General features: G+C 37.5%; 1 protein-coding gene across 2 annotated transcripts in view; it reads left to right on the top strand.

The window, feature by feature from the left end:
• EFHB (EF-hand domain family member B) overlaps positions 1-27,337 on the top strand; it is a 48,718-nt gene that overhangs the window by 5,878 nt on the left and 15,503 nt on the right. For both annotated transcript variants that reach the window (XM_007097484.2, XM_042956974.1), the window contains exons 2-8: positions 12,682-12,744; positions 13,183-13,326; positions 14,016-14,196; positions 15,616-15,726; positions 19,507-19,636; positions 24,091-24,174; positions 24,759-24,826. In XM_007097484.2, the coding sequence (XP_007097546.1) occupies positions 12,682-12,744; positions 13,183-13,326; positions 14,016-14,196; positions 15,616-15,726; positions 19,507-19,636; positions 24,091-24,174; positions 24,759-24,826 (781 nt within the window). The remainder of the gene's footprint in view (positions 1-12,681; positions 12,745-13,182; positions 13,327-14,015; positions 14,197-15,615; positions 15,727-19,506; positions 19,637-24,090; positions 24,175-24,758; positions 24,827-27,337) is intronic.

Raw genomic sequence — 27,337 nt, 5'->3', positions numbered from 1 at the left:
AAAGCAAAGAGCTTTTTATTGTTATAAGTAAGAAGACAGGGAGATAGCTTTCAAAGCACTGTCTCCCAGCGTTTTGGAGGAGGGGGCATGGAGCTTGCATATGCACTTTTGGTTCAACTGCTCATGCCTAGCATGTCAACATGCTAGTACATACATTGCATGTTCAAAAAAATGATGGAAAACTCTGCTCATGGGAGGAGAGCTTAGTATTCTAATGAGCTAAAGGTAACTTCAAGACACCTTGGGACCTCCTCTGTAGGTCCTTAATGCCTATTCAGCTTAAACTGGCTCAAGTAAGGGGTCACCAAGTGAGACACACCTGTCAAAGGGCTATTGGGTGAAACACCTAGTTGGGCATCTCCTTGGCTGGAACTGTTGGTTCTGTGAAGCAAAACCCATTCCTTCCCTGCTTTTGTCCCTTCCCGTCCTCCATTCTGTGATAGTTTTCAGTCCCCTTATTTAAGCAACTTCCCATTGCATCCTAGCTAACAATTATTTCTTTTGCATTTTCTAGGTAGGCATATTGATACTTTGCCTTTCCTTCTTCAGTATGTATACCTGCTATCTTTATTTTCTGTTTCTCTGTATTGCTTATGATCAATAATATAATATTGAAAGTAAGGTCTCTTTTCAAAATTTAATGGGAAGAATTCCTGTGTTTCACTATCAAGTATTATTTTTGGTGGAGATTTCTGATATATGAAATTAAGGATATTTATATTCATTCCCAGTTTGCTCAAAATGTTTAAAAATCAGGAATAGAGTTTGAACCTTAAGAGCTTTCCCCCACATCTGTTGAAATACATATTTTCCAAATTGAAACCATTAATTTTCTAATAGCAAACCTTTATATTTTGAGCTAAACCCTACCCGGTTGTCATATATTATAATTATAACATATTCCTGGATGTATGGTAGTATTTTACTAGCATATTTGCATCTATGATCCCATGTAAGATCAGACACTAGTGTTTATTTTTGTGCCATTTTTCTCTGAGTTTGGTATAGGAGTAATGCTGGTATAAAAAGAATTCCTTCCACATTCCCATTCTTTATGCTTGCATCAGTTTATCCATTATGTGTATTACCTATTTCTTGGTAGGCTTGGTAGACTTCACATAGCTAAAAGAGGAAAGACAGGCGATCCCTCAACATTGTCACCAAGGAATATAATGGTAATGTATTTGATGCTCCTGAGGTCATCCAATCTTAGAGGAGGAAGGAAGTGCATTTGGGTGAGTTAAAACCCAGTGTCAAGCACATGGCTGTGAGGTGAGTTCAGATGGAAATCCCTATTGTGAAGAGCCTGCTAAAATCAATCCTTGAGGACAATTGCTTTGCATCAGGGTACATTCAGGGAATTGGGGAGCTCATCTCAATCAGAGCCATTTCCAGTTGGGGGAAGGGGAGTAAATACTTCTCAAGGTAAACACACTCATCCTGTTGTCGCATGAAGTTGCTGCCCAAAGTTGGTGTTGATCTTTATGTGAAGATCTGCTCTGATGGATTTATGAGACTCCATTAGGCCTTCTAGTCCTTCTTGTAAAAGGCATTGGTATAGCAGCAAGAACCTGTATTCAGGAAAAGTTTCCAGGAAATGGTGGCCTACAAAGAGAGAGTTTTAGAGTGTCCTTCAAGAATTAAAAGGATTCTGGTAAAAAGAGGTCTTCTATATGTAGCCCATAAAAGGGCTGTTGGCTTTTAGAAAGCACTCTGTTAGAGATCAAAATCTCTGTAATGGTTATTTCTCCAAGACATCCTCAGACTGTCCCTTGATCACCACTAATACACTGACTATGGCAGAAATGCTGGGTTATTAGACAAAAAACTGAGTCTTACAAAGTACATAGTATTGAGCCCTGATGTACAAAGAGGAAGAAGGAAGTACAGGTTCAAATAAAGGTTAAAAAAATTATAGTGTCTATAATGACTAGAGGCACCTGGGTGGCTCATTTGGTTGGGTGTCTGACTTTTGATTTCCACTCAGGTGATGATCCCAAGGTCATGGGATTGAGCCCTGTGTCAACTCTGAGCATGGAGCCTGCTTAAGATTCTTTCCCTCCCCCTCTGCCCCCTTCCCCACTTGCACATGCTCTCTCTCTAAAAACATAAATAAATAAATAAATAAATAAATAAATAAATAAATAAATAAGTAAAAAATAGTATCTACAATGATTAGACAGTATGTTAGGCATTGGTGCTACAAGGATGCCTACTTTCAAGGAGTTTAGAGTCTATAGACCTGAGACCAATAGACAAATGATTTTATAATACAGTAAATGTCATGTAATGGAGATGCCTTATTATTTTTTTCATTCATAAGAGTAGCTGATAGCTATTTGGGGAAAAGATTCATTTTGTCAGAATTTGCGAAGAACCAATCTCTGCAGAATTATGAGAACTGAGTGGTTTCATTTGCATAATGGGTTCAGGGCCTTTTGGGCAGAAAGAAATTGATGTTATCACTCCAGTTTCTCTGAGATATTCAGAGTTAAGGATATCTATGGGTAAAACAGAGTGATCTTGACCAAGGCCCCGTGGGAGAGATGAGACTATTGTGGTAGCCCACACTGAGTTTGGAGGGGGGAAAGTGGCATATGATTATGGGTCAATGGGTCTTTAGCAGCTAGAAATGATCTTTTTTTTTTTTTTTTTTTTTTGAAGCAGGGACCCAAGTTGGAAGGAAGAGTCTCCTTAACTCTTTATTATTATTATTTTTTTAAGTTTATTATTTATTTTGTGTGTGAGAGAGAATCCCAGTGCAGGGCTCGAGCTCACAAACCATGAGCCAAAATCAAGAGTCAGATGTTTAACTAACTGAACCACCCAGGTGCCCCTAAAAATGGTCTTGTATCAACCTTCCTGAGTGGACTTGAATCTTGGGAACCAATCATAGAAATGGTCATTGAAAGCTGTGATAGTGGGAACTGACTGAGGAGGTGGCCAAATGAGGCAGAACAGCTGTGATTAGGAACTGAGAAAAGGGTGGTTGAGTAAGGATGTGGTCAGTACAGTTGGGAGTTTGATTACATACAGAGGGCCTGAGAAGATGAGTGGATATATTGAGGAAAATAGCCAAGTTTCTCACTGATAGAGAAAAAAGTTACCAATATGAAAAGGAAAAGGATAGAAGGAATCCTGCTTGGTCGGATTTTAATTGGTGGACACTCATGGTATATCTATATGTATGTCCGTGTCTGAATCCATGTCTATGTATCTGCATGCATTGTATAAAACAGAGTATTATAAAATTGATATAGATGCTAGTATGGGGGTGTGTGGATACATACATACATACATACATACATACCTTACTTCTATTCTCTAAGAGGATCTAGAAGCAATGTTTATCTGGTAACAAATGAACATACCAAAAACCAGACCTTCATTTCTGAATATCATTCTGAATTAAAAGGAATAAGGACTCTGGAAGAATGGCTGACTCTAGGGCTGGTGCAGTACAGTATGAACTTGGAACACTTTTGGGAGCCAAAAAGTAAGAAAATTCTCAAAGAATAATGCAGATGTGTCAAGGGGCACAGAAACAAGCTTGAAGGAGCTCTTAGTGAACCAAACGGTTGGGTTTGGGGCATTGAGTAAAATAGAAATCCATGAATTCAGACTTATGTAAATACATGAAAAATTGAACAGCCAGCAAGAAAAAGCTTCCTTGCAGTATAATGCCAATTAATAAATGTGGATGGAATGATGGAATTAGAAAGTCACCATTTGGCAATCATCATGATAGTAATGATTTAGGCAAAAATCATCAATGGATCTTAAACAGTAAGTGAAAGTTTGGTACAGAACTGGATATTTACGTAGAATAATTATTAATTGCAAAGGAAAAATAACTTTATGGTAGAGAAATGTAGCAGATATCACCTTCATTCAGTGACTGAAGTTAACACTATTAGTAATCGGACAGATTGACAGTGTGTGCTCCCTGACAGAAGAACACAGCATTGTTTCTGTGACACCCCTGACAAAAATGTATAACTTTAATCATAAGAAAACACTAGTCAAACCTAAACCGAAGGACGACATTTTATAAAATAACTGGCCTGTTCTCCAAAAATGTCAAGGTCATGAAAGACAAGGAAATATTAGGAACCTGGGATAATCCCTGAGAAGCCCAGCCCTTGGGAGAAAGTGTAGTAAAGTTTGGATCTGAAAATCAAAAGATCAGTTGTAAGTTGATATTCAGCACAGTTGGGCTTCTGTTTCCACTTCTTTATCCTATGCTAGCCTGACTCCCTACCTCTCTGCGCCGGCTCCCACTCCCTTCCACCAAATCTGTGGATTATTTTCCCAAAGCAGATTTTAGAGTAAAAATGCCAAGGCCAAGATAAGGTAGGGATGTAGCTCCATGCTGAAAATGGGTCATTAATAAATAAAAATATACTTTCTGTAATGCAGGTTCCCTGGCTTTCTCTCTCAGAGGATGAAATCAAAGATATTTCCCAGACATTAAAACAATGATTAGAAATATTCAGATACATCTTAAAAAATAGTTTTTAAGTTTATTTATTTATTTTGAGAGAAACAGAGACAGTGTGAGTGGGGGAGGGGCAGATGGAGAGGGGGAGAGAATCCCAAGCAGGCTCCACATTGCCAGCACAGAGCCTGATGCAGGGCTCAAAACCAGGAAACTGTGAGGTCATGACCTGAGCCAAAACCAAGAGTCCTAGGCTTAACCAACTGAGCCACCCAGGCACCCCACAAATATTCAGATACATTTTGATGGGTTTTTGGAGTGGTCATGGGGATTCAGAGCTGACAGCCAAGAAGGAATTCTTGAAGAAGTCTTTGGTGCAAAAAGGTGATTTTATTAAAGCAAGGAGACAGGATGCATGGGCAGAAAGAGCTGCACTGGAGTTGTGCAGAGTGACTGGTTACATACTGTGGAGCTAGGGGTAGATTCAAAAAGTTTCTTAAAGGGATTTCCATATGCTAAAGAAGACTCACAGATTACTGGAGGTCTAGCTATTGTCTGGCTAGAGTTGTTTTTCCCTCTAGCAAAACACTATCATTAAGACAGTAGGAAAACAAAAAAAAGACAGTAGAGAGTTCCTGGAGATTAGGCTATTGATAAGATCCCCCTTTTCTTCTAATTGTACTAAGATATTTGTAAACTGTTGGAGACTTATTTCCTGCCCAACTGTGACCTCTATCAGTTAACTGTTGGTTTTCTTTCCCTTTCCTATGTCCTCGGGCAACCAGGAGTGCCTGAGGAATATCACACATATCCCCCCTGGAGGGAAGGGGGTTGTGCTAGCTTGTGCTTGGCCCTCAGCTTGCCTTATGGTCTCTCATCATATTTGATTTAATAGTAGGGCCAGAAAGAGAGAATAGGTAAAATGAGGTAGAGAAAATTATCAAAAAATACAGCCACATTTCTTTGATTTTAGGATACAAATCAAGATTGCAAGGAGTTGGGGTGCCTGGGTGGCTCAGTAGTTAAGTGTCCGACTCTTGATTTCGGCTCAGGTCATGATGTCATGGTTGGTGAGATGGAGACTCCAGTTGGGCTCTGAGCTCGGCTCAGAGTCTGCTTAAGATTCTCTCTCTCCCTCTGCCCCTCCTGTGCAAGCATTCTCTCAAAAATAAATAAATGTTTACAAAAGTTTGCAAGTAGTTAATTGAGGGTCAAGCCAAATGAAGGAAAGAATACCCATACCATGGATCATTACTATGAAATTTCTGAAAACTAGGGATATAGAGATGATTCTAAATACATCCATAGAGGGAAAAAAAATCACATATAATGGAAAAATTCAGAACTACATTAGACATCTAATTAGCAAGATCACTTCTTTTTTTTTTTTTAAGTAATCTCTTTGCCCACCAAGGGGGTTTAATGCACTACCCCAAGATCAAGAGTTGTATGCTCTACTGACTAAGCCCATTAGGTACCCTAGACAGCCTCTTTTTTTTTTTTTTTTTTTAATATTTTAAAGTTTATTTATTTTGAGAGCACAAGTGGGGGAGGGGCAGAGAGAGGGAGAGAGAATCCCAAGCAGGCTCCATACTGTCAGCACAGAACCCAACTGTCAGCATAGAGCCGAAAGGCCAACTGTGGGGCTCAAACTCAAACTGTGAGATCATGACCTAAACTGAAGTTGGATGCTTAACCTGATTGAGCCATCCAGGTACCCCACCTTAGATCACCTCTTAAAGGACATTGGCATAATGCTTTCAGAATTGAGAGAGAAATTATTTGCTACCTTGTATTTTATACCTAGCCAAACCACTAATCAAATGTAAAGAGTAGCATAAAGATATTTTCAGGAACCTGTTAAAAAAAAAATTCAACTGAGTAAATTTGAAGATCTAATGGACTTTTTTCTAACAGCTCATGAATCAGGCAGCATCCCCTTTAGTAAGTGGAAAAGAGCTATGAGGAGCTGTTCAAAATGTAACTCTTTTATAAGCAGAAGGGGCAGGGATAAGGAAGTCATTAATAAAAAGAAAGGATTACTTCAGGCAAGGTCACCTTTCTTTTGGTAAGGGTGGGGTCTACTAAGCAGATGACCTCACAAGGGTTGATCAGGAAATTCCAGACTGATTGATTTAAAATTCCACTCCTGGGAAAGGCTGAAACTGCAATTAGGTTATATATTAAGTCCTAGTTTGCTGACATGGGGCTTAGCACAAATGGCTCCATTTTAAGCCTGTTTGTTTTTTTTTTTTTAACATGCAAGGAATCAAAAGTTGATTTTTATTCTTTTTTAGGAAAATACTAAAGAATTTACTTCAGTGAAATGGGGATAGATGGGATTTAGGGAATAGGCAAACCTAACTCTGAAGCATGGCAAAGGAAAAATTCCCAGGACAAGAGCTCTGCACCAGACTTAAGAGCAACCAGCTGAGATTAAAGCAAGAAGACAAAGTGCTATAGGAGAGCTTATTTAAAAAACAAACAAACAAATACACCCTAGAAATTTGACAGTTTGGTTGGAGTACTTGGAAAAATTTAGAAATAGGCATATTAAAAAACACAAAAAGCAAAGGCAAAAGCAACAATTAGGAAAAAATAACGTAACATAACATAACACGACAATATATAATATACTTACTTATTTCAGCCGTGAACAATAATCTAATTATCATAATGTAAACACCATTGACTTTATCAAAAAGTATGATGTAACCGTACTGAGAGGTATAAGAGCTCCAGCCTTCTCCATCATAAAAGGGTACCAGTAGATGATGTCTAAGACTAATCGGTATGTATCAGTATAAGGGTTAGAAACATGCAGATAAATACCAGAAGTGGCTGAAAGTGTAGAAGACAGTTGGTAGGACTAGATGCAAGTGGGGTGGGGAAATGCTGTTTTTTATTACAACCCTTTGATTTTTGAACAGAGTACATGTATTATTTAGACAGTTAATTTTGAAAAAGAGAGAGAAAATAACATTCATTCTTCTAAGTCTTTTGAACCAGACCAGATGGCAATCTTGACACATCTGTATGGTGTACATACATGTTTGACTTGAACTTGGGGGTGCATGGGCTTGTCCTTCTGGATGATAGGTGCTAAAATAAGTGATAAATGATGAGTGATAAATCAGGTAGGGAATCCTTGCTATAGAAACTGCAAAGATGGAGATGAATATACCTTGTAAAATAGATTATTTGGTTTCATTTTTATTCCCTGGGTTTGAGACTTTATCTTCCTCTCTCTCCTTTGAAAAATCTACTAGTATTTATTAAAGTGTTTATTCCAGGCTGGCCTTAATCATATTATGGGGAATAAGTTTGAAACCAAGAATTAAAAGGGCAGTACCTCTTCCTCTGAAATCAATCTGTGGTTGAGAGATAGTAGTTGGGAAGAAATCTTTAAGAGAAAGGAGGCAAGATTTATGTTATTAAAAACCCACTGTCTTACCTATATGGAGATTTTTTCTTCAATTACCAACCTTGGAAATAGCCTTTTATTTTATAAATGAAGTCAGTGGTAGAAACACTTGAAGAAATGAAACTCCAACTAGGGGTTCCTGTATATGGCTTTTCATACAAGGCTAATTTAGTGACACAAACAAATAAAACCTCCGAGGTCAAATTAATGGTAGAGCACTAAATGATCCTTCCTTTTGAGATTTAAAATGTACCTTAGTATATTAAAGATCCAGCATTTCCCAAGTTTTTGCCAGCATAATTTTGTTTTCATTTTTTTTAAAGTTTATTTATTTTCAGAGAGAGAGAGTGCAAGTGGAGGAGGGGCAGAGACAGAGAGAGAGGGAAGAGAGAGAGAATCCCAAGCAGGCTCTGCTCTGTTAGCCCAGAGTCCCATTCAGGTTTCAAACCCATGAAACTGTGAGATCATGACTTAAGCTGAAATCAAGAGTTGTCAGATGCTTAACCGACTAAGCCACCCAGGCGCCCCTGCCAGCATAATTTTAAAAATACATACATTAACAATAGGTGTTCGTGTGACTAAAGTTTGAGAAACAGGGCTAAGGAACTCTACCCATCCCTGGTGGTGCAAGAAGAGGTCCCTCCTAGGAGTTCACAGTCCTGGAGAGAGTGTTTTATGGTGTGTTGGGGGATAGGGTTATACTTAACGTTTGTTTATATTTCTTGGCTGGATCCTGGCACTAAAGCTCCCTGAGTCAACAGAAAATCTTCAGGAAGATCATTGCTCTCTTCCTCAGGTTAGGAAGGTCATTAGGACCCCCCTAGGCTACCTTTTAGAGTTCGGGAAGTAGACTCAAGGTGGCCATTAAAGCTGCTTCTAAATTCTGTCTTGGGCCTGCATATACTTGATTATTATTCTTAGTTTCTGGTGCTCTTGTTGCTGCTTTCCTTCTATTTGATGTTGTTTGTAGGCTTTTTGATAACCTTTTATTGCTTTCTTTTGCTTTATAAACCAATATATAGTAGTAAAATATTAAGAAGAATAGTATAAAGAAGAAAGTAAGTCACTTATAATCTCACCACTCAAATAGAATCACAACTAGCAACTTTTTGTCTATGTGTTCTGCGTGTACTGCTGCGTATAGAGATGTGATTCTGTGTATTTTGGTTGTTTGTTTTCTTTTTGGTGCAGAAAAGGTGGTTTTATTAAAGCATGGGGACAGGACCTTGGGCAGAAAGAGCTGCCTGTGTGTATCCGTATGTATCCGTACAAATTTACATCTTTGTTTTAATTCACATTATGTCATGAACATTTTTATACTATTCAAAATTATTTATATCCATCATTTTAAATGATTATACAATAGTATATTATTTTTTTAAATGTTTTATTTATTTTTGAGAAAGATACAGAGAGAGAAAAAAAAAAAACACTCCAGCAGGGGAGGGGCAGACAGGCTGGAATCAGGCTCTGTGCTGACAGCAGACAGTCCAATGGGGGTCTTGAACTCTCAAACTGCAAGATCATGATCTGAGCCAAAGTCAGGTGCTTAACCGACTGAGCCACCCAGGTGCCCCACAATAGTATATCATTTCAAGATACCATCATTTATTGAACCATTTGCCTGTTTTTACATATTTAGTGTATTTACGTATATATAATTTTTTTAAATGTTTATTTTTGAGAATGAGAGACAGAGTGTGAGCAGGGGAGGGGTAGAGAGAGAAGGAGACACAGAACCTAAAACAGAACCTGAACCAAGCTCCAGGCTCCGAGCTTGTTTATGTCTATGTAAATAAAACACAATTTTATTGTCTCTTAGTGGACCACATGAAAAATGACACAATAAATTTTCACCAAACTTGGGGCCTATGTTTGGGATAGCCAAATTCAGGTGTAGGCTATGAAGGAAAGAATGTATTTTTGTTGTGGGGCTTGATGGAGAAAATTTAGGGGAGGAAAAATAATTTTCTCTCTACTCTTCTGAGTTCTTGGCTGAGACTCCCTGCCATAAAAGACAGATTAGCAAGAGAAAAACAAGTTTTTTAAAATATGTATACCTCATGCATACATGAGAGATACCCAGAAAAACTGAGTAACTCCCCAAGATAGCTCAAGCCACCTCCTTAAACACCATCTTAAGTTAAAAACAAAAGAAAGGTGTTGGGACAAAGGGAAGTCCAGCTGTGGGAGGTTGCCAAGAAAAATAGAGTAAACAAGGGTTATGTTTGTCATGCAGATTTAAGTCAGTGTTTCCCTGTTGATAAGAGTGGAGTCTTAGAGCCATCCTTTTCTTCCTGGTACTGGGAGGGAGACACATTTACAAATGATTTCCTTTGTAAAACATAAATATCCCTTATGAAAGGGTCACTTCTATTCTTGTTTGCAGAGCTTCTTTCTCAACTGCTGTTTCTTAGAATGGTCAGCTCAGAATAATCTTTATTCTGCTGCCTTTCATACCTCAAAGCGATGGACAGACATCCTTGAGAACAACTGAAGTAAAAAGAGAGATCCATGACTGAAGTGGGGTGGAGGAGACTTGTCAGACTTATTATATGACACTAGATAGAAATCAGACATAATGGCTTCCATTTTTGTGTCCCCAGTCAAATGGCATGAGGACATCAACCTACTCATAGCTACTGATTTGCAATCAAATTGCTTTTCATGTAGGCAACTCTATGAGGAATCCCAAGGGCATTTCTGCCCACAAAATGTTTACAATGATGAAAACCTAGAATATCTACTGTCAAACACTTGGAAGGGAAGCCGGTATGAAGGACAGGTAGAATTCTGTATCAGGCCATGGGCTGATTGATCCATCAATCAATCCATCCTTGCTTCTATCTCTGTAACTATCTGTCACCCACATAATTAGCTGTGGGAGTATTCCCATATTCTTCAGCCTCATGAGGCTATCTTTCCATTGAATATTTAAAAGAATGGCTGGAGCACCTATAACAGGTATAGCAGGAGAGACTTTATGTTCCTTGATATCTCTGAGGTTTCTTACAATTTTTTAGCTGAATTAAAAATCACTTGTATGTGTCCTCCCTTTTCTGTATGCTGCTTTAGCCCAATTTACAACACAGTCTCTTTCCCTTTTTTCACACAGTGTTCTCACGTAATGTAGTTGTATGAATATAATTTACTTGGAATGACTGGGTGGCTCAGTCTGTTGAACGTCCTTTTCTTGATTTCGGCTCAGGTCATGATCTCAGAGTTGTGAGATGGAGCCCTGCTTAAGATTCTCGCTCTCTCTCTGCCCTTCTCCCCCACTCATGCTCTCTCTATCTCTCAAATAAATAAATAAATAAATAAATAAATAAATAAATAAATAAGCATGTGTTAAAGACTTTTAAAAAATTGAATTTACTTAAGATTTGGCATTAAAGCTTCTCACTGGCCAATTTCTTGTATTGGTCCTCCTGGCCTCTCACTTGTCGAAGGCCTTTCCCACCTTCTCCTCAATATTGTCATTTCCTTTAATCCTTCCTTAGTCTAGCCCATCAATAGTTCATATTTTTTCACATTAATTTTTTTTTATTTTATTTTAGAGAATGAGCAGGGGAAGGACGGGGGGGGGGGAGAGAGAGAGAGAGAGAGAGAGAGAGAAAATATCTCAAGCAGGCTCCATGCTCAGCGTGGAGCTTGACATGGGGCTCAATCCCACCACTCTGGGATCATGACTTGAGCCCAAATCGAGTTGGATATGCAACCGACTGAGACACCCAAGCGCCGCTCTTCTGTTTTTTAGCAAAGCAATTAAATTCTCTGTCTGCCCATGTCTGTGGGCTTCCTTTTTTATACCCAGAGATGTTGTCAAGATACTGTCTTAAATCTTGATGGTTCTCCTCCTAAGAGGAATTCTGTACTCAACACTTAACATAATAAAAAGCTTTCACATACCCATCTATATCCATGTATCTATTTATATTTTTATCCAGCTATCCATTTATTTAATCTATCTATCCCCTTGCCAACATCTACACATTTATCCATCCACCCAACTCTCAATCTTTCTGCTTTTCTCCATCCTGATTCCTCCATGACCCTCCAAAGACCCAGAACACTCTTTATGGGAAGTTTCTTTCTCTAATTTTTTTAAAAAGAAACTTATGCTTTGCACAAATAACTATCAGCTGCCTTGAAATGACAAAGGAGAAATAGATAAAAAGTGTATCTCTGGGAATAAATAATTATAATCTTTGTCTTGGGCAAAGGAAGAACAGGTAAGAACCAAGTTAGAATTAAGTGAACAAAACCAAGTGCATTGGGGCCATTCACTGAAGGAGCTTGGCCAGGAATGACATAGTTGCATATGCCAAAAGTTGGGTGTTGGTAGAAATACACTCAAATGCAAACATACCACACACATTCAGAAGTACCTAATACTTTTTCTTGAGCTTAGTTTGAATGCAGCTGTACTCTCATTGTACTGATTATATCATGCAACTGATAAGCATTATTTCTAAAAGTTGAATCCCTCAGCATATTCACAGAGATCCCATAACTGGAAGGATCACTGACAATACTACCACTATGTGTGTGTGTGTATGTGTGTGTGTATGTATATATAAAACTATATGTGAGTATAATATATGTAATGGTATATTTAGCAATTAATATTTATTATGTTATATATCAGGATTACTGTAGATTTGCTATATTTCTTATTTTTTTTCTTAATTGTGTTAAATAGTTGAAAGTAACTTTGTAGCATTAGAAGCATAGCCCAAATTTGAAAGAAATGCCATTGTTTAAAATGCTCCACCTCTACACTGACATGGCCGACTATTTATTTTCTTTTTCCCCTTAGGCAGGGAAAGTTATTCCTATTGGAGACAGAGTTGCAACCTGTTTGACTGAAAAACTTCCCAGGGTGAGCATTTTCAATATGGATTTTTGTGAGCATTAGATAACTCCCAACATTTCTTAATGAAAGTTGTATAAACTTAATGTGGTCAATTTTGATTATTTACTGTATTTTGAGTCCTTTTATTGATTTTGTCCAAGGAAGTAAAAATTCAGGCTTAAAATTTCCAGCTCTACAAAAACTATTGAAAATACCGTTTATTTCTATAGAAAATAGTCATTTATGTTATGCTTTCTAACCTGAATACTTCCTGGTTGTTTTCTAATATAAATTTTAAAATATGATGTTTATTTCTATAAAACAAACACATGTTAGGAAGTTTCATTATTTGGGTCTATAGTTACTCTACTCATGCAATGAAGGGGGGGTGTTCACTGATTGGTATAGATTAATCTTGCTAATATTTTCAAAACTACTTAGTTTCATTTTCTTGTCTCACTGTAGCTAATTACTCCACCTGAGGCAAAAAAATTTTTCAACTATAGATATCCACCTGCTGGAGCTGAAAGAGTATTTTATGGCAGAGCAAATGATCCCCAAATCGCACCTTATTTGACACATGGAATAAGATCTAAAACTTCAATACCGGTAACGTCTTTTCCTTTTTTCCCTGTATGTTATTAACTTCCCAAAGTGAAATTGCACAAATGAGGTATTAACGAAATCATCGGTTCCAGTTTCCTTCCCTCTCATACTCTTGAGTAGTGAAAAAATCCAAGCAGCAACAGCCAAGACACAAGATATTAATGGTCTGAGCCACAAACTACACATTCTCCCCTCAGATAATTAAGAGCCAAGTTGCTCTCCATTCTCTCGGAGTAGAGAGAAATGCTGTTGGGCTTTGTTAGAACACAGAGAGGATGAAGGCTGGGTGATACCACGTTGAGGCACTACATAGTGCTTGTGTATGCTTTGCAGGGAGCAGGCTGAATGTTGACTGGGCAGTCCAGATTCAGAACACCTCATCTACATATCTGGAGAGAGCTTGTGGCAGCCTCGTGGCTCTTGCACTTGTCGTTCCCACACTTCTAGACTCTGAGTCAAGTAACCACGGAGCTCTCTTCGTAAACCTTAGAGCCTCCTTGGAGGTTCATGTGTAGGCATGGTTCAGCTTCATAGCTCCAATTCTGACAGTTCATTTGAAGATGAGCAAAGGCAAGGACAATGAAATGTTTTTCCATAATCATATTCTCTTCTTCCCAGTTATTGATTAGTTTCAGTTTTCAGATTTTTGCTTTTGGTTGTTGTTACATCTGTGCTTTATATGATTTCTTTAGGCAAAGGTATTGATAAATCCACAGCCCATTACAACATTTCAACAGAAAATTAAAGATAAAAAGGAATCAGTATATTTAAGCAATCAAAGGGCACCATTAGGAAAATCTCATGATCAAACGCCAGGATTACCTAAAGGCCTGGATGTACTCCATACGACATTTGGGACAGCAGTCGTCAGAGGTAATAAAAAAAAAATGGTGGGGAGCTGGATGATAAAATGAGTCTTCTAAAAAAAAAGAAAGAGAAAGAATTCTTAGAAAATGGAATTGAATATCTTGTTGACATGGCATTTGGTGGTGGTACAAATGATGATTCAGAATGAAAGATGGGATCATAGCAAGAAAATTAGTCTCAGACCCAGAATCCTTAGAGTTTATGTGTACCAAGCAGTAAAATTTCAGGTTTTGGAGGCAGATTCAGCGAGAGATGATATAAAAACAGGAGAGAGATTCAAGAAAGTTAATATTGGAGCCAGCTATGAAGTCTGCAATCCCTTCTCTATGGACATCCATTTGTGTGTTTTATTTCCACCGATGCTTCTGATGTGCTCATAACTCTTAGCTTTTTATGAAACAGACCACAGAACAAGTAAGCTTGACCAGTGCTGTGTACCACACTCCATCCGTGCAGATCCACAGTGTCAACCGTGTATTAACCAAATGTAGGCAGTGTGTAGAGAAGAACTTCACTCTTCTTTTGAGAGGAGTGGAGCACATCTTTCAACAAACAATAAGTTAAAATGGAATTGGTCACAGGTCATTGTTTCTTCTGAAGCCCCAGCCTCCTGCCATGTTGTTGGGTGCTTTTCCTTACACCCATTTCACATTTATTCCCTCCTCTCCTTTTCAGGTCTCTTCTCTTTCTCCAGGAATCTTACCACAGGAGACCTCAAATTACATTTTTCTTTATCCCGCAAAGAAGTTTGGTTCTCTTTGTTTTTCTGCACCCATTAAGGCTCTATCTCAGGAACCCTACCTTTGTTTTCACCCAAAGGGCCAATAGATTATTTTCCTTAACATAGTAACACCCACTCTGGAAATAAATTATGCCTCTCTCTTGGGATGAAAAATCTGCAAAATCTACACTTCATCATATCAGATCTAAAGTTAAAATTAGGCAAAATTTGAGGCTTGAAAAAAATGTATTTTAGGATAGATGATCTTTTTCCTTTATACTAGTATTTAAAAATTGTATTTATGTAGGCATGGCATTACAACATTATAATTATTATATCATAACTGCTATCTAGGATTACACCATTCAATGTGAAAGTACTGTCAAGGTATACCACATTTAAATACATAATAGAATGTTCTAAAACGTGCATATGTCTATTCATAGCTGTAATAATTCATCTATGAGACAAAAAGTACTGCCTTACAGGATTATTCTGAGTTGACCCACTTTCTGGTATTCTTCACTATTTGTGTGTAGGCTGTGCCCTGTTTTTCTTGCTAAATCTTCATTTGTGTTCTCTCAGAGTGCCCATGTAGCCTATGCCATTGGCATACCTCATTTGTCATTTGTTCTAGTCAATTTAAATATGTTATAAATAGATGGAAATTACCTTAAACCTGATTTCATCAATTCTTCCTTTAGAATTATCTGCTAGAGATGTAGTGAATCCACCAAAACCCTATGAAGAAGTATGTAAAGAAGGAAAAGAAGGACATGATCTGTATATTGTTTCTCACAATGATTATTATGTGGGTAAGTGCCCTCCAGTGTAAAATAGGCCTGAGCATATAGGATTCTCAGATTTGTGGAGAGGAATAAAGATTATGAGGTTAAATGCCTGGCATATAATAAGTGATCAGTAAATAATAGCTTATTAATCATAAGGTCATAACCCCTGATAGCTAGGTACACATATACTTATGCATTTTGTATATTAAATTGTAGAAATGTATGTATTATTAAAAGGAAAAAATATCTTAGAAAGGTTACATGGTAGTTTTAGGTTTAAAAAAATACTGTTCTTATTCAAAGGTCAGGATTATTCTAAGTACTTAGATTGGGTGATGGTCAAGTGCACAGTTTTTTGAATCAGATAGCACAGGTTCAAGTGCTAGCTTATCCATTTACTGTCTCTAAATCTTGGATATTTTAATTATCCTACCATCGTCTATTCTAATCTCTTAAATGGAGATGATAATATTGTGAGGATTAGGGGAGTGCCTGCAAAATGCTTAGCATAGTGCCTGGAACATAGAAGGGGCTCAATTACTACTCCTACTCCTACTCCGACTTCTACTCCCACTCCTATTCCCACTCCTACTCCTACTATTATGATGTAATCTTGTCTGATGTAGCATATCACTAGAACTATTCTATAGCACAACTAAAAGGCATTAGATATTTAGAGTGCTGTGAAATACAGCTTAATTGTTGGCATGTTGGTGCTAAGTGGAATCTTGATGAAATTAATAGAAGACAGAATCAGACTGTGGCATATGTCCCGAGAAAGCTGATGGATTATATGTGATTGATTCATGAACTCAGTCTTCATGAGCTAGAAGCAAGGCTTGCTCTCTACTGCAGCGCAAGGCCCCTCTCTCCCTTGCTTTCTCTTATTTCTTTACTTTTTCTCCTCTACCACCCTCTCATACCATAGTCCCTCTCTGTGCTCTTCCTCCTAATTCTGTTGGCAGCTGGGCCTGTTTCCTATTCTCATTGCTCCACTGTCTGGAATCTGTCATTCTCTTCTTTCATGGCCAATCTCTGCTGATTCCCTACACTTTAACACATCCAGTCCTGAGATGATTTCTGCCTTCCCACTCTCACGCCACTGCTTCCCTCACTCGGTCGTGGGTACCCCTTCTACTTCCCTGGCTCTCTCCCTCCCTCCTTTTCTTCCCCTCCTCCCTCCAGGCCTCCCTCCTCTTATTCCTCCTTCCCTTTCCCCCTTTTTGTGAAAATACTTTATTCATTTTTTGAAAAAGCTGAGCATGTATTGCACAATAAAATCCAGCACTTTTAATTGTCATCAAACATATATACATATATGTATGTAAAACATAATACAGACAACTTGTAACTAGATACCTTATATATATTTAGCAATTAGAGGAAAATGAGCATAGATTTTTTTTTTTATATTTAGAAGAGCTCTAATGGACTATAAAATGACTGACATTACTTTCATTTGATGATTTAAAAATTTTTTTAATTTAATTTTTTTGAGGGGGGTGAGGTGGAGAGAGTGGGAGAAAGAGAGAGAGAGAGAGAGAGAAAGAGAGAGAGAATCTTAAGCAGGTTCCATACCCAGTGTGGAGCCCGAGGTGGAGCTTGATCTCAGGACCATGAGATCGTGACCTGAGTCAAAATTGAGAGTCGGACGCTTAACCAACTGAGCTACCTGGGTGCCCCCATGTGCTGTTTTTTATGGAAGTTTCATTGGCCTCTTGAAAAGGTGTAAAATCCGGGGTGCCTGGGTAACTCAGGATGGTTCGTGAGATTGAGCCCCATGTCGGGCTCTGTGCTGACAGCACAGAGCCTACTTGGGATTCTCTCTCTTCCTCTCTCTCTACCCCTTCCCTGATGCCAGATACACATACACTCTCTCTCTCAAAATAAATAAACATTAAAAAATAAAAAATATATAATAATTGTAGAGAATTTAAAAATCTCAAAAAATGGGGGGCACCTGGCTGGCTCAGTTGGTAGAACATGTGACACTTGATCTTGGGGTTTTAAGTTTGAGCCCCACACTGGGTATAGAGATTACTAAAAAAAAAATTGAATCTTTGGGGTGCCTGGCTGGCTTGATTGGAAAAACATGTGAATCTTGATCTCAGGGTCATGAGTTTGCACCCAACACTGGGGGGTACATATTGCATAAATAAATATTAAAACAAATACATACATACATACATACCTAAATATATCAAAAAAATTGGAAGAGAAAGTAAATGTAACCTTGAAATCCCATTAGCCAGAGATAACTACAGTTTATATCTTGAACATCTTTTTAACCTGCATGCACTAAGCCATCTATCTTTAGTTAAACGGCGTAATATTCTCCATGCTTTTGGGGAACTTTAATGTATATACATTAAACATTTTTTATTTAAAATAATATGTCAAAAAAAAAATGGAGTGCCTGGGTGGCTCAGTCAGTTAAGCATCTGACTTGATTTCGGCTCAGGTCATAATCTTATGGTTTATGAGTTTGAGCCCTGAGTCACGGAGCCCCTTAGGATTCTCTGTCTCCCTCTCTCTCTCCCCTTCCCCCATTTGCACACATGCACTCTCTCTCTCTTTCTCTCTCAAAAATAAATAAATAAATATTTAAAAAATAATATGTGAAGGGCACCATTCAATAACAATAAATATATAACATCTTTCAAATACACTTAATTTTAGTCATTACGGAAATAATACATATTTCTTTTATAAAATACAAAGAAAATCTCCCACAATTCCCAGTCTTTCACAGATGATACTTTCATAGATGCTTTTTTTTGTGCATTCACATATGAGTATATATGTGTGTTTTGTTTCCCCACTATATATGCTTTTTTCTACTTGCTTCCCCCCCCCCATTTAATGTAACACTGTAGTTGTTTTTCCATATCAGTATCTATATTGTATTTTTCAGTATCACAAAATATATTGCTTATATATCTTTGTGAATGTGATGTTTTTAGGATATATTCCTAGATTTATGAACATTTGAAATATTAACTCTGAAAGCCAAAACATACACCAAAATAGGTGCCCCAGTTTGCCCGCACACCCATAGTGTATTAGAGTTTCCACTTCCCATCCTCCTTAACAGTGAGCATTGCCAATCTTCTTTATTTTTACCTGAGAGACAAATTATGATTTCACATTATTGTTTTTATTTACATTGTTTGGATTACTGGTGGGGCTGAATCTCCACCTTTTTTTTAACCTTTTAGCTGATCTCTAGTTTTATCTAGAAAGACTAACACCTTATCTAGAAGACTTTTATCTAGAAGACTAACACCACATTATGACATGAAAAAAGTACAGTATTAGATCTTAATTATAAAAAGCTCCCTGTTGGGTTCTCAGGCTTCAGTTTCTAATATGAGATAAGTGAATACAATGAAATGGGAGGGTTGCAATGTTCTGATGGTCTCATCAAATCAGCAAGTACAAAACACCAGGCTCTCAAATCTTAGCACAGTGGAAAGGGAATCTTGGGATCCCAAAGCACGGCAGTACCTCCCCTGATCTTCAAGATTTCTGCAACGTTAATGGGGCCTGGATTTTTCATCATTCATATGTCTTTCTCCTACATCATTTCTGTACTTACTTTCCAGATATGAAGACAAGGGACTCTTGTTCCACCAGTCTCCCAGCTCACGTGGGAGGATGCTTGTCCTCTGTTGCCAAATCTGTGCAATCCTGGCACTGTTACAATTCCATTTGGTTCCCACTCTCATTTTCATTGTCAGTGAGAGCATAATGTGCTTCTTGCAAGATAAGGTTATTTGTGTTGCTTCCTCTTTTTTATCATAGGAGAAGCAAAGAACCGAAAGTATAACCCATCAAGTTTCCATAGGTTTAACTTGTATGGGGTCCCAACACCACATTTTAATGATGGACGAGCCATGGCAAAAACTTTATATTGGCTCCATGAACTACAAATGTAAGTTTAATTATATTGTATCCTGAAACACGTGTTAAATATCATGGAACATGTACTTAAAGAATAGTATGTTGATTAAATTTATTTTTTGAAGAGGTGCAATGCATTGATATTGTTCAAACATAAAATTAATAGAAAAAGATATGCAGTGATATGTCTTCCAAACTTCCCAGTTCTCCCAGAGATAACCATGATACTGTATGTGTGTGTGTATGTGTATCATTCTATGGTTATTTCATGCCTTTGCAAGCAAATCTGAAGACGTATTTTTAATCTATAGAATCAACCCTATTCATGTTTCTTAAAGATGTGGGCTTTCATATCTCTATAAGATGGTCATATCATATATAACTGAATTGTTATTTATCATTCAGTTTTGTTTCATAGTTATTTGGGCACCTGAGTATCTGACTTAATTCTTGCAAACTGTGACCTTTTTATGCCTGAATTCTAGATAGGACTACTTGCCTAGAAAATTAAAATAAAGTTCCTTAATTTTTCATTTTCTGTGTTATGTTTTATATATAGGTTAACACTTAAGCATTGGGAGATTACTGATAATAATTCATATTTCCTCCTATGCTTAAAAAACCATAAGATTGGAAATACTGATATAGTGGCTTGAATGGTGGCCCCTCAAAAAGACATTGTTCATATTCTAATTCCTAGAACCTATGAGTGTTACCTTATGTGAGAAAAGGGTCTTTGGAAGTGTAATTAAGTTAAGGATCTTGAGATGAAGAGGTCATTTTTGGATTATCTGGGTGGTTCCTAAATCCAATGACAAGTGTCCTTATAAGGGAAGGCAGAGGGAGATTTGAGACAGAAGAGGACAAGACACATAGAGAAGAGGTGATGTGAAGATGGGGGAGATTGGAGTGATGTGGCCTCAAGCCAAGAAAGGCCAAAGAATGATATTTGCCTCCAGATGTTGGAAGAGGCAATGAATAGATTGTCCCCTAGAGCCTTTGGAGAGAATGTAGCTTTGCTGACACCTTGGTTTCTAACTTTTGGCCTCCTGGAATTGTGGGAGAATGTTTTGTCATTTAAGGCCACCAGTTTATGGGAATTTGTTACAGCAACCACAGGAACCCAGTACATCGTGCCTGTACTTCTGCACACCAGTTGTGGAAGTAGATTTGTTTTGCCCTCTGCCCTCTTTAAAGGAGACACTGGCCATCCAAGTCTCCATGGGCCTCAGTGTGCATACAAAGTTTGCATGCCCACAGATACTCAACCTGCCTGGCTCATTCGTCTGTGTGGCCCCTGTGATAGCAGCTCCCTATGTTAGAGGCAAGGTGCTAAGTACTTTACATATTATTAATTTAATTTTTCCAACAACTCTTTGAGGTAGGTGTGTTATAATTTTTATCCTTTCAATTTCGCAGATGAAGAATCTGTGGTACAAAGAAATTAAATCGTGTACCCAATATCATGCAGCTAAGAAGTACTAGGGGTAGAAATGAAACCCAGGCAGTGTGGCTCCAGAGGCTGCCTCTAACCCCCACACCAGGTTTATAGGCACTGGACTCTGTGATCACAGGCCTGAAATACTGATTTCCATTCCTCGTCTACTTTTTTATTATGAGTTTCTGATACTTGAATTATTCAAAGCAATAATGGTAAAACATAAACCCAAAACAAATTCTTGTAATATTATATACTAAACCCATATGAAATAGTTTTCTTTAGAGTACAGAAGAACCCATATAGCAAACATTTGTTAACATGTTAATATTAAAGTAGTTAAACCATTATTTAAGGATTATTAAGGATTATAGATATATGAATTAAATATAGAAATTAATGCCTAAAGGGAGATAACAAAATGTGGTTTATCCATTTTTGAAAGCTTAGAAATGTAAAGCTGTTATCAATTTATAAAAGATCTAAAATAAACACAACAGCAATGTGGTCCTTAAGAATGTCCTAGAGCAGAGCCTTTAGGTTATTAACAAGGACATATTTATCAATGATTTGGTGGGATAGTCCTAGAAATATACACTGAATACAACCAAAATGAATGCAGTGTTATGTGTCAATTATATCTAAATTAAAAAAACAAACAAACAAACACTGAATTTGTAAAAGCAGGTAACATGCAGGGATCGTTTTCCTCCAACTTGTCTCTACCCCCAAGGAGACATCATTGATGGAACAATGCTTTATTTGATCATATTTCTTGTATTTTAAAACTTAATTATTGCAAAAGCAATAGAGAGATTCTTCATTGCTTTGGTTTGCTGGATTTTTAAAAGTTTATTTTAATATATAAATCAGAGAGAGAGGGGGTGAGAGTAGGGGAGGGGCAGAGAGAGGGAGAGAGAATCCCAAGCAAGCTCCACACTGTTAGTGCAGAGCCTGATGCGGGGACTTGAACTCACAAACCATGAGATCATGACCTGAGCCAAAGTAGGACAGTTAACCAACTGAGGCACCCAGGTGCCCCTGGTTTGCTGGATTTTAAAAAGAACTCACCTCTTCATTCTACAGTGTGATGTCTATTATAATTTTGGAGTTAAGCATGTTTACAATTTAAGGTATCTCAGTTTTATATTTTAATGTAAATTTAGTTTACGCTCAACTTTTAAGGGATGTATTTCCTCTGTAAAGCTACCTCTATCTATATTCTGTTTACGATCTTTGGTTTGAAGAATCAGAATTTTCAGATGATGGGAGTGTGTGTGTGTGTGTGTGTGTGTGTGTGTGTGTGTGTGTGAAAATTCACACGGAGGCCTTTATTCTGAGTTGTTTAGTGAATGCTGTGAGGTTGTGCAATGATGCTGAAGTTAAGGATATTCCGACAGACATGGCTGCTAACAGATACTTCATAGTTCTCCCAGAAACATAATCTAGGCACTTTTAGGGTGAAAGGAGTAAGCTCTGTGATTTATAATCCTTACCCACTTCATCCCTACATGTTCCTAATTATGCCCTTTGGAGGTGGTTTTTAGAATGTCAGCCTTATTTGTTCAAATTATGGCCCTTAAACTGCCATTGATTTATTCTGACTTTACCCATATTGTTCTTTTTTCCCCCTTTTTGAACCAAGGGGAAGTTAATGGAGATATAAGAGATGAATTACTTTATATTTCATCTATTGTTTCTCCACAGAGTGTCACTCTTCTCCAGAAATTTGTATGGCTCGGTGTTTCTATAGTACAGGAAACAGTTTTAAAAGCAAATGGAGTTTAAGAATTTAATGTTTATTGTTTTTAGTCTTAGCAAAACAATAATTTATTAATTTTAATGTTATTAAATAGTAGTGTTATACTTCACGGTTCTCAAAAGAAACCTTGTTCATTTAATCACAGTGATAGAAGTAATGAAATTATATTACAGAAAATTGGCAAAATAAAATCACCCATAATCCTGTCACCAAAATTCAACCATTATTATCTTTTTAATGTATTTCTTTCTAGTGTAGCTTCCTGTGTAAATGTTGACATAGCTTTAATCACCATGCAATCCTATTTTATACCCTGCTTTCTCACTTAACATAAAATAATTTTATATTGCTGTATATTCTTAATAGCCAACATCTAAAATGCATGCAGAGTGTATTCTTGTTATTGTGACATAATTTAATCACCCTCCATGACTAAACATTTATCTCCTTTTTTTTCATTTGTAGCCAATGAGCTACAAATACATATATATACATATATATGTATACATATACATACATATATACATACATATATATACATATATATGTATACATATACATACATATATACATACATATATATACATATATATGTATACATATACATACATATATACATACATATATATATATAAAACTTTCCCACATTTTAAGTTGTTATGTGGATTATCTTCTTATGATTGGCTCCCAGATACAGATAAAAGGGAATGACCGTTTTTATGCTTTTTGGGTCATATTACCAAATTATTTCCAAAAAGATTACAGTAATTTGCATTTACCAAGTGTTTTACTGCAAGTTGTACCAATGTTAGGTATTCTGTCTGTCTGTCTCTATATTTGCTTATGTACTATGTTAAAAGTGCCACTTTGTTATTCTTTTATTATACATTTGTTCCTGGAGAGTATCATAATTTCTCCATATATTTGCTTACTAGATGTGAGTTATCTATTTATATTCTTTGGTTATTTATTTGTTGCTTAAACTTAGAAATTTTAGGAGTTGCATTTGTGATAATGATATTAACACCTTGGTTGTGTTTACTGAAAAAAATGTTAAATCTGCTTGTCTTATTCTTTACACAAAATTTTATATTCTACTATAAACTTTTCTTTATAATAGAATATAAATGATAGAAGAATGAACATATACAGATTTTTTTAGCATACAGCTTTTTTTTGAAACTGGATGTATGTTTTGATGACTCAAATGATACTATGGTATTCCTCACCATATGTGTATTTGGCAACCAAGAATACTTAGGTTGACAATTTTCTAATTTTATAGGAAAAGAGGAGCTAAGGTTGTATCTAAGAGAGTTGATGATTTCAAAGAAAAGTTTCAACATCAACTTGGAAGAGTTTTAGATCCGTAAGTTAATAATTAACTTTGAATTGATAGTGTCTTTGGATGGAATTTAAACAGTGCTCTTGTGGTAAATGTTGGTTTGTTTTCTGTTAGGTGCTATCCGTTAATTTAAAAAGTCATCTTTCGTATTAATCAGGGAACTCTACTCTACTCCGTAGAGCCTGGGGTTCAAGGAAAGTGCTGAGTCCTCTGAAATGAAGAGGGCATTCGGAGAAAAGGGAGGGAGAATTTTGTGTAAAGCTTTATTTCTGGGATATTAGAAATTTAATTTATCATGTGACATTTTCTCTCTCTCTTCCCTGTGTCTGTCTGTCTGCCTGTTTGTCTCTATTTCCGTATTCTGCTTTGAGTCTGTTCTTAATTTTCTTCTTAACTCTGGGCTTCTGAAGGCCAGGGAAAGCATATGTAGCCATTGCTAATGCAAGCGGGAGGTTGGACAGAAGATCTTTTGGAGAACTTCTGTTTGATCTTCATCGTTTGGTTATAGGAGAAATATAGGCTATTAAAAACATATGGCAAGTGTATTCTAAATTCCAGAGATGCCATGTGCTGAGTGTTTTAACTAAAGGATTTGTTTTCTTTGATAGCATTGCAGAAACAATGAATGTTCCCCCAGACCACACGTTTGGATCTTGTCTCCGTGCCGAGGAGTATGGTAAATACACAAACTTTCCCCTTAAAAAACAAACAGCAACATCCCCACAAAGTTATGCTGTTAAATTCACTATCTCCTTCCCTCAAAGCTTCTAATTTTAAAGGCTTAAAACATTACATTAACATTAATGAGAACAATTTGTAGCACAGGAGAGAAAAAAATGTTCATATTACGTTTGAAAAATGTACAGTTTAAAGCCTTTGTGAATGAATACCGTAAGTGTAGTCAAGGCTCAGAACTTTATTTAGAAAATAAATATGGCCTGTATTAAATACGCGAAAGTTGAGCGAAGCAGCTTTTTGGTGAATTCAAACGTTGGACGAGGCTCTTGTCACTCAGAATGTGGTGTGCAGACTGGCAATGTTGGTGTCCCCTGAGAGTTTCTAAGCCATACAGAGTCCCAGGCTCTACCCCAGACCTACTGAATCTGAAACTGCATTTTGAAATATTCCCAGATGAATTGTAGGCACATTCAAGTTTGAGAAACCACTCTACTCTACAATCACATAATTAAGAACCACTCTCTTCCGACCAGCCAATCGATTAATCCATAAAGTGGCAGAAGAAACTTGCCAGGATTTTGTCTTTCTTTCTGAGCCATCTGTACGGTAGATATCCAAAGGCAAGACTAGGCTAAAGCTTGTCAGGATTAGGCCGTGTATCAGTGGTTTTCAAAGAGTCTGCAGTCTACCTGCATTAAAACCACCCAGGGAATTTATGAAATATGCAGGTTCCTGGAACCTGTGCCCAGACGTGCTGATCCAGCAGGCTCTTATGTACGCTTAAACTCAAGTTGAAGAACGGCTGTTGAAAAGGCTTTAGCTAAAGCCCACTCACTGACAAATAAGATGTATATTTATTGAGCTTATGCAATAGTGTTTTCGACCAACATTAATCACATTAATTAGGAGATTGTATTTTGGGTCTGTTTTTTAGATGAATTGTTGCATGTTTAATGTATGCCTAACTGTCTTAGAGGCTCTTCTTACCTGTAAGAGTGGTTAAGAGATGATTTAGGAAATGCATCAATGAGCCTGAAAAGTAAATAGGTAATCATGGTAAATTCTGCTTACTCGAGGGTAGGCTTCATGCTGGTGGGTGCTTCATCTTGCTATCTGTTGGATCCCCGGGGTCTAGCATACAGTACATTTTTCACAAATATTTATAGCATGAATTGGTGAATCCAACACATAGTTTATCATTTTGACAGCTTGACAGCACTGACAAATTTCCTAATAGTTGATCGAAGTTATCCTTACAAATTGAATAAGATAGTCTTACAAAATGAAAAGGAAGAACACTGACATTAATAATTTTAAAAAGATGTAAGTATCAGTACCAGCATTGGTGCTGCATAGTTGAACTGTGAAAGGGGACTGATAAGTCCTCTCTGGACTTTTTCTGGAGTTTATGGGTGGACACAGATTAACTGTAGGTTCTCACCTTTTGTGACCATTGTTGGGGTCAACGAATAGCATTTATTCTGCAGTAAGCGCCTGCTTCTAGGGACTTACTGATTTCTTTACTGGACCTGAATTTCTCCTTTACACTTACTTATGGAAATAAAGGCAGCTGTGCAAAGAATGTCTCATCCTTAAGGCCTGGAGTTACTGGGTATGTTAAGATGCCTCCTGGGGCGCCTGGGTGCCTCGGTCGGTTAAGCGTCCGACTTCGGCTCAGGTCATGATCTCGCGGTCCGTGAGTTCGAGCCCTGGAGCCCTGCGTCAGGCTCTGTGCTGACTGCTCAGAGCCTGGAGCCTGTTTCAGATTCTGTGTCTCCCTCTCTCTCTCTCTGCCCCTCCCCTGTTCATGCTCTGTCTCTCTCTGTCTCAAAAATAAATAAACGTTAAAAAAAACAATTAAAAAAAAAAAAAAAGATGCTTCCAGGAAGCGTGTAAGGGTTGTGCCCAGCTCCGAGTATGCACCAGAACCAAGACCAGTGGACGGTGCGGCATCATGGGAATTGGTTGCAGGCAGAGCACAATTAAAGAGCTTGCTTGGCTTTTCTGACGGCCGTGGAATGGTAGCCAGGTCACGGTCTCTCGGGGCCGGAACTTTACTCCTGATTTCAGCTCTTTAGAGATGACTCTTGAGTAATTGCAAGTGATTTGACATGAGCTTCATAAAATATTCTTTCAGGGCCAGGCCAGGAGAAGATATCAGCATATATATCACTCACCAGGGGTTATACCTAGTGAAGAGTATAGTGGCAAAACCAGGTGGAGTTGAAAAAAACCATCATTCAAATGTTCCTTTTGGATGTTAATGGAGAGGGAAGGCCTCTGAAGGTAAAAACTCAATCAAGAGCCATCTTATGGAGGAAAGAGGACCTCTGTTTTACAGAAGAGCCACCCACAGGGTTTATATCAGGGGGAAGGAATGTGGAGGAACAGAAGAAACCATGCTTATCTGTCAAAAATCACTTTCATTGTCATGATTTCCTCTCACGAAGCCACTTATGCTTTGCCCACTTCAGGGTGGTCCGATGATAGCTGATTCCACTTCAGATGA

The sequence above is a fragment of the Panthera tigris genome, chromosome C2 (genome assembly GCF_018350195.1).
Source record: "Panthera tigris isolate Pti1 chromosome C2, P.tigris_Pti1_mat1.1, whole genome shotgun sequence".
In the NCBI taxonomy this organism is placed as follows: Eukaryota; Metazoa; Chordata; class Mammalia; order Carnivora; family Felidae; genus Panthera; species Panthera tigris.
This window is presented reverse-complemented; position numbering and strand designations above follow the sequence as displayed.